This window comes from Thunnus maccoyii, chromosome 4 (assembly GCF_910596095.1).
Source record: "Thunnus maccoyii chromosome 4, fThuMac1.1, whole genome shotgun sequence".
Lineage (NCBI taxonomy): Eukaryota > Metazoa > Chordata > Actinopteri > Scombriformes > Scombridae > Thunnus > Thunnus maccoyii.
In genome coordinates, this window is record NC_056536.1 from 11,632,483 (window position 1) to 11,646,990 (window position 14,508).

The following is a 14,508-nucleotide window of genomic DNA, read 5'->3' on the forward strand; positions in this document are numbered from 1 at the left end:
GGAGGAGACAAACAAATAGGCAGCACAAATTGAGTTGTTGGTGTTTTTGTGGAAAATGGGTCTTAAATGTGTCAGAACCACATCTGTTTCTTAATCACTTGGTGATTTTATCAACAGGAGAAAACTAAATACCAGCTGTAAATGTGCTGCAATAATGGATTAATACTTGAAATTAATTAGTTAAATAATTTCAATGGTTTTCTGATATTTTCACCAGCATTTATCTACTTTATATTAACCTTTTTTATAACCTTCAAATGCAATAATACTTTTTTCCTTAAGTAGTATGAATAGTAGCAGAAACAGCAGCAGCAGTACTAGTAGTTTTAGAAAAAAAACCAAAACAAAACATAAGATCTAAATAGAAACATTAAATTCTTGATATGGATTCCAGTACATGTTTTCTGTCTAAATGTATACATGACTAATTTATATACATGGGTAGTCAATGTTAAAATTTGTTTCTTGAAGTTTGACTCATTATAAACTGCAGACACTATAAATACTTTCATTCCTTTTACACAGTGTAGACATCAGAAATAGTTTTATAGAGGGCAGCGGGTGAACATTTGTGTGTTTGTGGATCTTTATTCATGAAAATCTTCAAATCAGTGTGTTGGAGAAGCGAGAGTATATTCATTCAGCATCTGTGTGTGTGTTTATGTGGCTGCAGTAATTGTTAGGGTGTGAAGTCGTTTAGTGGGTTCGGTTGCAGGTTTGGTTTTATGAGATGGTCTGTTTAGCTGAAATGACAAGCGGCCATTGTTACTGCACATTTCCATAGATGTTACAGCCCAATTACCCTCAAATCACACGCATGGCCAGGCCCAGCAGCTGTGGTAATGTAATGGGCCAACACTGAGTCTGGAAATTTGCAAGAAGACTAAATAAGGCAGCATCTCTTCATTTTGGAAACAGTTCATCATCTTTCAAGCCATTGATATTGGGTCCTCACTTGTATAGAAAGGGAGATAAACACACACACATCTATAAATAAAAAGCAGACATGGGGAGTAGAGCCAGCTATTTCATCCTGGCATTAAATGACAAATAGTCTTGTAGCAGGTGTGCAGTCTACAAGTTGTTGATTCAGCATTAAATAGAGCATGTCTTCATGGTTTCAGTAGAGTAAAAGTCATAGTTTATAAAAGTGACTCATTTCAGGGCACTGCTGTTTGTCTATGTTTATGTCACTGGCGCCATTAACCTTGTACTGCCAAAAGACCACATAGGAGAGTCTCCCCTTTCCCCAAAAAGGAAGCAAACTTAAAACGTAAAATTCTTTAAAATACCAACTCTGGGATCACATTTATGTTAGAAAATCAACTTTTAATCTTGTTAAATAGCATACAAGTACATAGCATGCATGGTAGAAAGACATTTAAATAAAACATAAATACACATTTAAATTAGGCTCTTTCTGTCAGAGACCCCACAACCAGGACAATTTTACAATACAATAAAGGGACAACTCACCAAGTTAATGTTCATTTTTAATCCAAGGATCTTTACACTTTTCAGCCTAAATTCTCTACTCAGAGTTTTGTTGCCTGTATGTTCAGTAAAAGAGTGTTTTCTGTGGGGAAACTGTTGAACCTACTTGCCTACGGTGTGCTTGTTGGACTGCTAGTATACTTATTTTAATTACTACATTTTCTATGTTAACATTGTACCACTGGCTGAACCTCCAGTCTGTTTATCATGGAGTAGCTGTGGAGATCTGAGCATGTGCAGGCATTTATTAATTAGTGCACCTCCAATTAAGGAGGAGCAACTAATGAGTGAAATCACCTGGTGTACTTTCATTGGAGAGATATCCTGCACAGGTTTCAGAAAAATGGTTGCAACATTGATCAGTGTTTGAATCCTCGTCAACTGATAAAACCATCAAATGTTTTACTGTATAAACATACTGTAAAATACTACAATAAGATATTAAGGCAGGACAAGTGCTGTGAATTTAAAGTTTTAGATAAAAGTTTTGACAAACTGTACTGAACACAATATAACGAGGACATAATAGTAAGTTAAAAATATGAAATGCCAGATGCAATATCACAACACACTTTGTACACTGTACAGCAACTGAAATGCATTTGAAGGCTTTACAATGGCTGTTTTGAACATGCACATATAACTGACATTTAGTCAGTAATGGCATATTTTTGTCTGCAACTAATAATTCCATATTTGCAATAGTGCACAAAAAATGAAAAGTCACTCTGAAGCATTTTTGTGTCACTTTAAGTCTCAAAACACTGTCCAACAAAAAGAGTATCAGCTTTTATTGCAGCGGTTCCATTTTATGAGTATATATGCTGCAGTAAAATGGAAACTTGTAATTTCAAACACGCTTACAATCATTGTTACAAAAGTTACATTAAAACACAGTTTTACATTTTCTGATGACAGTAATTCAGGACTTAAGAGAGGCAGAAGTGAGAAGAAAAGAATAAATTCCACCACAACAAAATAAATACTCTGTTTTATCATCTTCATACATCAGAGCAGACCAAACCAAACACTTGTGTAGCTGTTTCTGACAAGACTAAAAAAACTGTGAGAAAAGGAACTTTTATGGAGTGTTATTTTCACGATAAATCTATTTTTTATCCTGCCAATTTTGTTTCATGCACACCATTTTCCTGTCATTCTATCATTTTCTTTCAGTTTAGATACACATCAGAAGCAATATTTTTAGAGAAAACACCTTAATTGGAATCTAATAGCCACTCTCACAATCCTCTGAATAAGAAAATAAACTTTGGCAGAGGGAAAAAATGTGTCACCTTCTTAAGAAAAACTCACTTGATACTAAGAAATTGTGGGAAAATGTGTTTTAATAGGGGTTAGGATTTTTATAGATTGCAAATATAGCCTTCACGAGATGCTAATAGTACCTTTTATTTTAAATCTCTCTCTCACCCCTCCAACCATCTTCTCTCCTCCTTTTTCATTTGTCAGAGAAGCGATTCACACGCCACAAAGGTCACAAAAAGGTGAAAAAGTTAACTTGTGTTAGTGTTGTTTCCTGACTAATTCTAAATAATGTGATGGATCCCAGAGTATATATACCATCTTCCATAAGTATACATATTAGCAGGATATCACATGAAGTCACACCATATTGGAAGTCCTCAAGTTCTTGTGCAACAACAGGCTATTCGTGAACACTTGCTTTTAACGTGAACTATGGTCCAGTAGTTCTAGTGTTCCCCTTAAGCCCTAAACATATAGCCATAATTTGCACATTTCTCCACTGGACCTCCATGATGGGACCAGAGGAGGTTCCTACTGATGCAGCTCCAAAGCCTCCATGTATGCTAACTGTTACACTTGATACGACTGAAAGCTACTCTTAAGACTTACTAAATCAAATTCAGTTCAAAGGATAAAGTTTCAGTTTTACTTTTCCCCATTTTATTTTCTATTTTATTTTATTACTGAGGCTCCAGACAATCTCACCCTCATCCAAACACACTGAAATTGAAGTTTGACATCCATTCTCCTCACATGGATCTGTCTTTTCTGACCGCCTCTCTGTTTTTACATATTTGAAGCCACATTTAACCTCAAGTTGCAATGGTCACATGTCATGTCTTTTCTTTATCTGTCCTGTCTGTTTTCTGCTACAACCACCTCCATTTCTGTCTCATTAAACAATTCATTCCTCAGTTCTCTTCTTCACCTGTTACCTTTGGGAGGGAAAACCTCTCTTTAGCCCAGTAACCATAAAAATGATATTTTAACAACAAAGCAAGACAATAATAATGTGGATTATTCTGTGTTCAAACCATGAACCGTCTTAAAACCTATGTTTACAAAGCAGAAAGAAAAGAGGAGTCAGCCAGTACAATTGACCCCTCCATTGTTCCCTCTAATGTGGAGCTGGAAAGCTACAGAACAGGGACAAACTGTGGGAAATGAGTTTAGGGGCTGATTAAGTGTGAGTTAAGGTCAGCTTATGTAATTTCTTCTTTAATGGCTGGTTTTTGACTGGTTGTCAGACAAAAAAAGCACTTTGAAGACGTCACCTTGAGCTGTGGGAAATTGTGATATTTTTCACTGTTTTCTAAAAACTAAACCGTTACTTAAGTAATACAAAAATAATCGGAAAATTCACTGAAAATGAAAATAATCAGTATTTACAGGGTTTCTTGCAGGATCGATGTTAATGTTACAGGCTTCATTGAGTTGAAGTGCCGAAAGATCCCCAGTGGAGCCAATATCGGAGGCTGACTTTGGCCAATTGGTACATTCCCAGGAGGTGTTATGGTATTTACTGAAAAAGCGTGAAAATAAGCCTCTGTGAAATATCCCTTTAAGGGGTCATTGAGGGGGGATTTTAATCTCTAGTTGGTGTTTAAAGGAAAGTTCAACCCACAGCAGTGAAAACAAAGCAATGTGCCTATAATCTGTTGAACCATCAACAGTCGTCTCATGGTAGCTTCCAGTTTGAGCTAGATGAGCTTATGAATTCAGTGTTATGGGTGGGTGAACTTTCAGTTTATGTGAGTGTGTGTGTCCTTGTGGCAAGATCAGATACAGCGAGTGTCTAAGCTTGTGTGCTCCATTAGTTGCAGATGCCTCTTACAAATATACTGCGGAGTATATCTAGAGCTGAAGTCACACATGAACGTTTCATAACAAATCCAAAGGCATGGACCATTAAATACAAAGTCAGAAGGAAATTAATCCAGTGATTGCATTGTGTGAAGTTAGTAGTGAGAAACAGAAATGCAGAGTCAGCGTATATGTGTCCATGTGTGTCAGAGCTGCATTTGGAAAATTTGCTTATTTGTTGTCCAAAGATAAAAAAGTATGTAAATGTGATTTTTCTCTCTGTTGAAGCTCCAATTTGCATTTAGCGTGGATTTTTATGTGAATAACTTTCCCAGTGCAGATAAAAGTTGTATAAGACAATTTAAATAATAATATAAGCAAACTGTCAATGATGCTGCAAAAGCAGACGTGAAACAGGGTCTGCTGTTGGTAAAGTCAATCCACAGGCATGCAAACATTACATCGGTTTCTATGGTTTTCTCAGTGAAGAATGACTTCTATGACTTAATGAAATGAGAGTGGTGTGTTGTTTTCATTTTCTGTCATTTCAATGGTAGTAAATGTAAACCAGGGCAAAGATCTGGAGGGGGGAGGAATCCTTGGTAAAAAGCATCCTCAAAGTATATTTGAAAGATGGTCTCTAGTCTCTTCTTTATCACCAACATCATTACATCAACAGCAACCTTCTGTTCAGTAGCAGTCTCTGTGTGTACTGTCTTCCCAGACAACTGAACACTTTTTTGGGCCACAGTCAGAACCAACCTCTGACACCTGACTTACACATACACTGATTTCATAAAAACCATCTACCTTCTTAAAAATCCAGGTGCCAAAGTTTCAACTATTAGGAGCTGATGCTGGTTTTAACCCTTATATGCTGCCCCATTCATCTTGTCCTGTATTGAAATGTTCGTCCCTTTTCCCTCTTTCATTTTCTCCTTCTTTTTCCCCTCCCCGTTGTTTCTCTGTTACTCCTTCCATGCGCTGAGGTCCCGCGGCGTTCGGTTGCGTTCGCCGGAGCTCTTGCTACGTGCCTTCCTCGCACTATCCTGCGCCTGACGGTATTTCTCCAACATGCTCTTGTGTTTCCTCCTCAGCTTGTCATTGCACCACATCCTCTCGCAGTACTCCTCCACTTGCGGCAGGTTTGATGGCCCGATCAGCTGCATGATATCCTTGAACCACGTACGCGATTGGCCTATTTGGCCCGATGAGCCACCCCTGCTGTATGCGGCACAAGGCATCCAGGCCCTGTAGCCTCCGGTTGATCGGTCTTTGAATGAGTCAGAGAGGCCGGCGTTGTCGCGTGCCATGAGCTCATCCACGGTGTCTGCCTGGAGGACTTCGAGGGTGAGGCGGGCCAGGGTCTGCGTGAAGCCATGCTCCCGGGAGCGGCAGATGTACACGCCTTCATCCTGGCGGAAGAGGCGACGGAAGAGGAGGCCCTGCTCTGTACTCATCACACGATCGTCCAGCTTCACCTGAGTGTGGCAGAGGGAGAATGTGTGTGAGATCAGGTACAGGAAGAGTTAGCAGAGATGTTTTAGATTTTGCTGTGACTGCCTAGTGAAAAAGAAGACATCAAGGCCTTGTAGTTGCATTTTACACCTAGAAGCAGCCACACATCTTAAATCAGCTGAGCTTTACTAGCAAGGTGTGTTATTCCAAGATTCAAACTAAATTTATTGACGTCATTTTCAGTTTGCATATGCCGCAAATGTCTGCAAATATACTTTTGACAGTATAAATGCAGAGAGCAAGGCAGTGAAAAATAGGAATTTAAAGCCACTATGTGTATAATTTTTATGAGATTATAACATCTTTATCTTTCAAATTATTCTGATGCATTAAGTTTTTGTTGGTGATAAATGAAGCAATCCTTGTGGAAATCGTGTGGTCAATTGTTGCTTTCTTTAAGTCAGAAAATTACATTCTTTCAAATTCTTATGTATCTCAAGAAAAAAAAAAAACTCTGAAGGCTGCTCGCTGATGCAAACAAATAATGAAACATGAATCAGTAAAATTTGGTCAAAAAACATGTAATCTACTTCATAGCATGAGAACAGAATGAAAGAGAACAGGGGCTGTTTGCACTGTTTTCTCAGCTTGAATTGCAACAGTAAGAATGTACCATGAAATCCAGTCACTGATAGTTTTTACTTTCTCCGCCTTCTCTTTCCTCCCTTTCTTTCCATACCTCCACCCAAAGTCACTCTACCTCCTCTATTCATTTATACCTCTTCCTTTCCTCTTCTCTACCTTCCACCTCCCCCTCTCTCTCTCACTCCATCCCTCTGCTTCTCTAACTATCCTTTGGTGCCAACACAAACATGGCAGTCTTGTCAGTTAGAGTGGCAGCCAAATGTTTATTTGCAGGGAAATGGAGAGGGGTGGTAATGCCTTAATACTTGCATGGCTGACCGAGGCACTCAGTTAAGCTTGGAGAAACATAACCTCAAACAGATGAATGATTACTGTAGGCGTGGGCACACAGAGCAACACAATTTTCTAAGTAGCACTTTAATGGGACTTTGCAACACCGCCTTTAAGTCACAGTGGCCTGCAGACATTGAGTGACAATTTAGCTTTGTGTGGCGTGTGGTCAAGGTTTGCAAAGAATTCACTGTTTATCCAAGAGAAAGAGTGGTTGTGCATTTTCCTTTGAAATATAACTGCTTAATTTCGACCACATGTCAAATGGCTGTCAAATGTGTCAACCATGCGCCAAATTCGCAAGCAAATCTCAGTTTTAAAGGCAGTTACTCAGGCCACTGTTTGCCAGAAGTTTCATTGCGCCCCTCATGTGTCTCCCAAACTTTTCTCTCATCATAGATATATTTATACGGAGTGACATTTATGATCTTGATTTTGATTAGATGGCTCTGTTCTGATTGATTCTGATTGTCTCACCTCCTCTTTGCGGTCGTCACGTTGGACGAGCCAGGTAACTGAAGCTTGTGGAGACCGAGGGACACATTCCAGGAATGTGCTGTTGTTCTCGGTCCCATACACCACTCTGTCCTCCGTCACATCAAGTTCCTCTGGTTCAAAGAAAGATTGAAAGAAAGTTGAATGATTGTGAAAGAACGAAAATAAAGACTCAGTCAGTATGGTTTAGATTCTCCTTATGGTCACCTCTCGTCTGCTTAAAATGTATGCAAGCGTCCATCAAATAGGCTACAGTATTATTCTTCATATCATTCATGTTCTCTTGACCAACACTGAACCACGTACATGTATGTAAATCTATAACAGGTGAATTCTATACAGTGCAGTTACTGTTCATACTTAATAAAACACCAAATATCTATTTTCTTTTTATGGCATCTTGAAGTTTAATTGTTTCAGTTAGTATTATGCCAACTTGGAGGATGCCTAAATGAGGCTCCAAGGGGTCATGCACTTTTGTCGTGTTGTATTTTAGCGTATCTTCCTGTCCTACATATACATACAGTATATAAACTAAACATTACAAATACATTCTCCAACATGAATGCACAGCAGAGTGTCTGGTTCCACAAACATACTCATTCAAAACGGTCTATGTCCTTCTACCTAAAGTTGTTGTTGGGAAAAAGTCAGATATAATATGGGTTAAGATCCGCACTGTCTAAACTTTTTTTTTTTTTTTTTTTAAATCACCTGTAATGACCTGTCACATACCTGAAATAAGGATTTAAGGACACTAATCCCAAACACAACCCACACAAGGAAGAGCTGCAACCTCAACTGCATTCCTCAAAGAATACAGATAATGTCAGCATGAAATAATGCTGATTTGGAGACACAAATTATACACCAGGCAGTATTTCTGGCTGTGGTAAAGAGTTGACTTTTCATATGAATAAATGTTTTCTTTAACAAATAGTAAACATTTGAATTTAGGATGAAATTTCAGTATTTGCAAAGAAAACACATGTCTCAGAGAAGTTTACTTTTAACAACAACTTGACACTTTGGCACAAAGAAACCTTGTTAAACGTGGGTTCATTCAGAGGCTTTGAGGGAGACGTCTTTCATCACCTCAGCTCCATACCAACACTCATTCAACACATGCACAGACTCTTTCTTCCCTGCCTCTTGACGGCCTTGTTTTTCTCTTTCTTGCATGTCTTCTCACTTTCTCTCAGCCTCACCTCCAAATCACATTTATTTATTTTCTCCCACTCATTTGTCCTTTTGTGTTTGTTCTTGTTTTTCATACGATGGCTGATATATGTCTGAGTTTAAGCTCACCTGTCAGTCTCTCAACATTTTCTTCTCTTTCTCTCACACAGACAAACACATATACCATATTTCACCTTGTCTTATTATCTGTCTGCTTCCTCTTAACATGGTTCATAAGAATCACTGATGGCAAAAATCTGCAGCTCTGTATTACAGCATGTAAATGCCTGAGTGTGCTTGTACTACATTTCTCATGTCCCTTTAACACAAAACCCAACCAAATATAAGATCTGGTGAGAATAAACACATTTACTAGCTTATGTTCTACATGCAGTGTGTGTCGTGTGTACTTCCTGTCTAATATACTGTCCAACATCTGCCTCACACAGCTTAGGATAAACCGACAGACAAATTGTGTAAATGTGACTTCTGACATAAACATTCTTTGGCTTTTATCCTGAGAAAGAGGCAAGCAGACATACACTGACTCTTACAGACACAAACACATACAAACAATCTTCATTCAAAGAGGTTGGCACAAGTCCAATAACATCTTCCCCCGGATCTCAGGTGTATACAGACTCATGTACAGTATACAGAAGAGGGGAGTCTCACTGGTCTTCTTCCTATCTAGAGCTAAATAGTTTGGAGTGTCTAAGAAGAGTGCCGCCCTTGTCCAGACAACACAAGAAGTAATGCTTATATGCACTGACCTGGCACGAATGTTCACTTTCTCTTCATTGTTAAACATTTTTATATTGAGGAGGAGTTTGAAAAATCCTTGCAAGCAGATACAAGAAAGTTTAGAATATGACCTTAAAACCAGGACAAATCAGTTATAAAGCAATTAAAAAAACTGTAAAAAAAAAAACCCAAAATATGTATGAATTACATGTGATATCAACAAGTTTGTAATGAAAGTCAAAAGCAATTGAATTTAAAGAAATGTCCTCAGGACTGAAAACAGCAAATGTATTTGCATTTTTGATCATTTCCAAATGTAATATTTGGAGATAAATGCTTTCTGTAGGCACAGAACTTTGACCTATTCTACCTCTTCTATTTGGACCACCTATGTCTTATAATCTGTCTCTACAGAAGTGGTACTAACACATTTGTGTTGCCAATCCCAGTGCAACAGGTTGCTAGTTTAAATAGAATAAGAATGAAAAAGAATAAGCTGAGAAAACATGTGTGGAGAAAGCAAATGAGTTACGCTCTCTCCTCTCTTGGTAAACAGTGTCACCTTTCCTTTGAGCAAGGCAAGGATTAACTCCAAATAACAGTAGGAACAAGTGTGATTCTGAAACTCAGACTTGCAGGGTAAAGTCGAGGAAGGTAACGTCACACTTACCACTCAGATTCTGATCCACACACTGCAGAACAGGGTTTCCATGCCTGATGTCCTGTCTGCGGTAGCGGCGTTTGCTGTTGGGCACGTATCGAGCGCAGGATGATCCGTCCCAGGCACAGTAAGGGTCTCTGGCCAGGCAGCACTCAGCACAGGCTTTCCCATAAGTTTCACATCGATGCAGTTTCACCTGGGCCACACCTGCCGGAGAGCCCACGAAAAGGGCTTGCTGTTTGAAATAATGAGAGAAGAAAAAAAGGAGTAAGGACATGCATAATGAAGATAACATTTGATTTAAGTTAATAGAAGTGAGCATTTAACTTAGTAATTACAGTCATATCAACTTACCCTTTTGACTGATATGTCCATTGATGTAATTGAAGTTGGCACCTGCAATAATGAAAATAATTGGCTTCAGGGATTTTACTATGTGTGAAAAGCCAACAGTAATAAAAGTCAAAGCAGATGTGAAGGAGAGCAACTCTAAGTAGTGAATTATCTAAAACGGTGATAGAAAAAAAATGAGGAGAAAATGGGATTAGGTTTGAAACAGCTTTTCTTTAAGTGCTGAGGACTGTAGAGTGAAGATAGAGTAAAACTTACTTTAAAGACTTGTAGCTCCTCCAGTGTGACCTCTTCTGTCTCTAGGCTGTTTCCACTGTGCAGAGCAATGACCTTCAATATGGTGCCAACATCTAAAAGACAAGCAGACACATACTCTAAGTAAAAAGGTTACAGAATTGAAGCAGCATCTGTTCTCCGCCCCCAAAATCCAGTTTCTTCAAAGGGCCCAATAAAGTTTCATCCATAAGACCATAAACAGAATGTACTATTTAACCATTTGCAAGACAAAACCAGGCTTCTGAAAACAATAATCCAATTTAAAAATGTACATAATACAAGTTTCTGAATTTGGAAAGGCATTAAATCACTTACCCGTGCCAATGAACATGACGTCATACTGTCCGTCCTCTGCCTCGACCCGGTCCACCACAATTTGTTTCAGCTTGTAAGGAATATTGGCCTTTACAAGCACAGGCTGGCGCATGGCGGGATACACTGGCCGCCACATCAGCGGGTGGTTACGGGCAAACTGCAGCACCGAATCAGGGAAGTCTTTTGTGCTGCCAAACTCTCTGCCAGGCTGGTTAATGATTTTACTGGGGCACTGGGGAGACAGAGGGAGGGAGGAATGACGTAAGGAAACAAAGGAAAATGGGAGGAAAGGAATTTTATTACATTAAAACAGAAATATTTTGTTGAAATCCTTGGCTGGCTATGTGATGCTACACTGGAACACAAAAAAATGGACGGAGGCAGGGATAGATGGGTGATTAACAACAGAAGCAAGCTAGATGGAGGAATTTAAAGCAACATTCTGGGCTTTCTCCACCTTGACGCTACATTTCCACCATTTTCCACCATACTTGGGGTGTGCTTTCCAAAAGAAAGCCTAATTATGTTCCTAAACGTCTCTCAAAGAACCATCATTAGCAGTTTTATTGTGCCTAAAAACTTTTGGATGAAAGTTCACAATCACTGTTGTAAAGTTAGTTTGGAAACAGCTCTATAGAGTTTGCTATTAGTTTAGAAAATCTCTTATTTATCTCACTTAAGTAATGAGAAAATAAATGTGCTTGAAATGGGCCAAAATTCTGTATCACTCAAATAAGTAAGAGGGATGAACACTGTCCAAATAAAGGAATTTAAACAAACGACCTTTGATCACAATTTAGGTTTGTGATCTTTGTCTGACAAAAACATAGTCTTCACTGCAATAGTTTTTCATTTGCCTGACGTCACTACTGTAAAAAAATTTCAACTGTTTTATTCAGAAGTAATTGGCTCTGTTGTCTCTGCTGGTGGCCAAAACCATCCTGAATGATGGCTTGTTTGTCAGCTGATTTAACCTCTTCAGAAACTTAAATCACTTAATTTGTGGTTCTCTAAACTCTGGGATCCTCTGTCTGTCACACTTAAAGGATGATTTAACCCGCAGTTTCATGCAAGATAAGTGACTGCAGCGATGGACAGGGAGAGACAGACCTCATCTTTACAGAGCCCCTGCCCGAATTCACAAATCCCCCCATCTAGTCTTAACTGGCCAATTGGCACTCAAACACAACCATAAAAAGGCTGCTTTTGGAACTGATTTCAGGAGTGTCACTTGTAATATACCAGAGCTGAAGCTGTTGTGGGTGTGTATGTACAGTATGTTATAATGAATTGCCAGATTACAAAAGACAAATAAAGAAGGAACAGCGGAAAGACATCACTTTAGAAACCAACTGGAGTCTAAGAAACAAACAAACTGACAAACTGAAGAGAGAAGCTGCGATGACAAGAGATTTGGATAAGAGAAGCTACAACAGTAAAGAAAGGAAACACTGCAGCAGTGACTGTCTAAAATGAAAGCATATGTCAACCTCATGAGGCTGACAACTTTGCCAAACGTCATAAATTAAGGCTGAGAAAAGAGCAGGGTTGAATTGAGATTGATTTCCTTTCACAGTTAATATTGGTGAGAGAACTCCTGGTCATTTGACCGTATTATAATAGCAGGTAAGGAATTTATATAAATCTCTCTGCTTCACATTGCTTTTCCAGACTGTATTTCCATATGGTAGAAATATTGTTACTCCTCCTTATCACAACAGTAACTGATCCACACAATAGCAGTGTAATGGTCTGGATTCAGTTTTAGTGGAGGAATCTGAACTGAGCATGGAGGTTAGACTCAAATATGCACAAACTATTGCTGAATAATAGTACATTCTTCTGACTATGGTTTACTCAATGGCATAATTTTTGACCACAGAAAGTGGAAGCACATCAAAGCCCAATTCTTTAACTCACTAACTTCAAATGCCTCCAAATTTTGACTGTATGACTTCACAGTAAGCATGAATTGTGATGTTTGTGTATAATTCAACTTTTCTAGCAATGTTTGTCCGTCTGTGGATGGAAGTGTAAAAATAAGAAGTTTGGCACTTTCATTTAGTAACTGAAAGAACTTTTCAACATGTATTCATTTAAGATTTCTTCAACTCTTACACGTTTACACATTCACTTGTGCAGTTCCCAAAGCACATCCTTGATATGTCAGCCTGTTTTAAACTTCACTAAAATACTCCTCCTCTATGCCTAAAACCTAAACTGGAACAGCTCCAAAGTCTATCTCAACCCATCCAAACTGTGCTGCAGCAGGTCGGCTGCTTTAAATCTGCGACTGAGAGCCAAAATAATGAGAGGTAGAAGAGGTGAGCATAGTTGTCCGACACCTACTCACCTCCATTATTGTTGTGTATATGTGATATATATGTGTGTATGTGAGTGTGTTTGCATGTGTAAGCGTGTTAAATACAGTATGTATTGTGTAAGCCGCTCTGTGTTGTATATAGGAAATTGATCCATTATGACAAAAAAAACCCCAATAGAGCAGGAAGATTAGCTAAGGTTCAAATCCTAAAAGATTACATTCCTCATTTCTACATCAATCTCTCTGGCTGTGGTTAAACACATCTGCACTTTAAGACCAAACAGATGCTTAACATCACCACCAATATACAGCAGGTTCAAACACAACAGATTCTGTTTTTGTTTTTTTTTTGTTCTGTTTTTTTTTCACAAAGCTGCAGAAATGAATCCTTCTTGGTACATGTTTAATACAATCTCTAAATTGCAGTTTATTTTCTCTTTATGTCACATAAGTATGTCTGTTTACTCTCTGACTAGTTATAATGTAATCATGGTGTAGTCACCTACAGTATCTTAAATTTTAAAATTGTCAAAACTGTAGATATTCGTTTTGTTGGTTTTAAGGTGTTTAAGGTGAATGTTTGATATTTTAGAATTTTAAATGTTTGATATGAGCATAAGTAAGTACAAAATAGCATTAGGGTGGTTACTTGATTGAACATAAAGTACATGGTGGTGTTTTATATTAATGTAACAACCTTTTGAAAGACAATAAAACTTTTAAGCTATTTTGAATTGGTTTGCTGATGAGTAAACTATTTAGATAAAAAAATACCCAAATTAAGATCAGGCTTCAAGTAAAGTATCCACTACAACTTATGAAATGATTCTTATGATGACAAAATGACAGACATGATGCTCCTATAAGATGCTTATTAAGTCGGATAGAAGGAGCTCTGACACATTTTGCTGATGGATGTAAAACAATAGATCCTAAAACCTTTATAATAACAAAACATCTATAAGCCAACTCTAAGTCTACCCAGTAACATCTGATCTTTTACCAAAATGAGCAGTTGGCAATCCCTAAAAGGATGAGTCTGGAAAACTAAATTCTGACTCCATTAGGTAATCCTATATAGACATTTCTGTCAGTGTAGGTGGAAGTAAAAAATGCACTGATCATATCACTGAGGTGAGAGCATAATACCATATGGTTGATTTAAAAC

The 14,508-nt window shown here is 38.2% G+C and overlaps 1 protein-coding gene across 2 annotated transcripts in view; it reads right to left on the bottom strand.

Moving 5' to 3' along the window:
- Positions 1-1,308: 1,308 nt before the first annotated feature.
- sema3bl (sema domain, immunoglobulin domain (Ig), short basic domain, secreted, (semaphorin) 3bl) overlaps positions 1,309-14,508 on the bottom strand; it is a 71,342-nt gene continuing 58,142 nt past the window's right edge. For both annotated transcript variants that reach the window (XM_042408872.1, XM_042408873.1), the window contains exons 11-16: positions 11,018-11,249; positions 10,685-10,776; positions 10,430-10,471; positions 10,085-10,310; positions 7,474-7,604; positions 1,309-6,044 (exon numbers count right to left, since the gene is read on the bottom strand). In XM_042408872.1, coding sequence (XP_042264806.1) covers positions 5,532-6,044; positions 7,474-7,604; positions 10,085-10,310; positions 10,430-10,471; positions 10,685-10,776; positions 11,018-11,249 — 1,236 coding nt within the window. In that variant the 3' untranslated portion in view covers positions 1,309-5,531. The remainder of the gene's footprint in view (positions 6,045-7,473; positions 7,605-10,084; positions 10,311-10,429; positions 10,472-10,684; positions 10,777-11,017; positions 11,250-14,508) is intronic.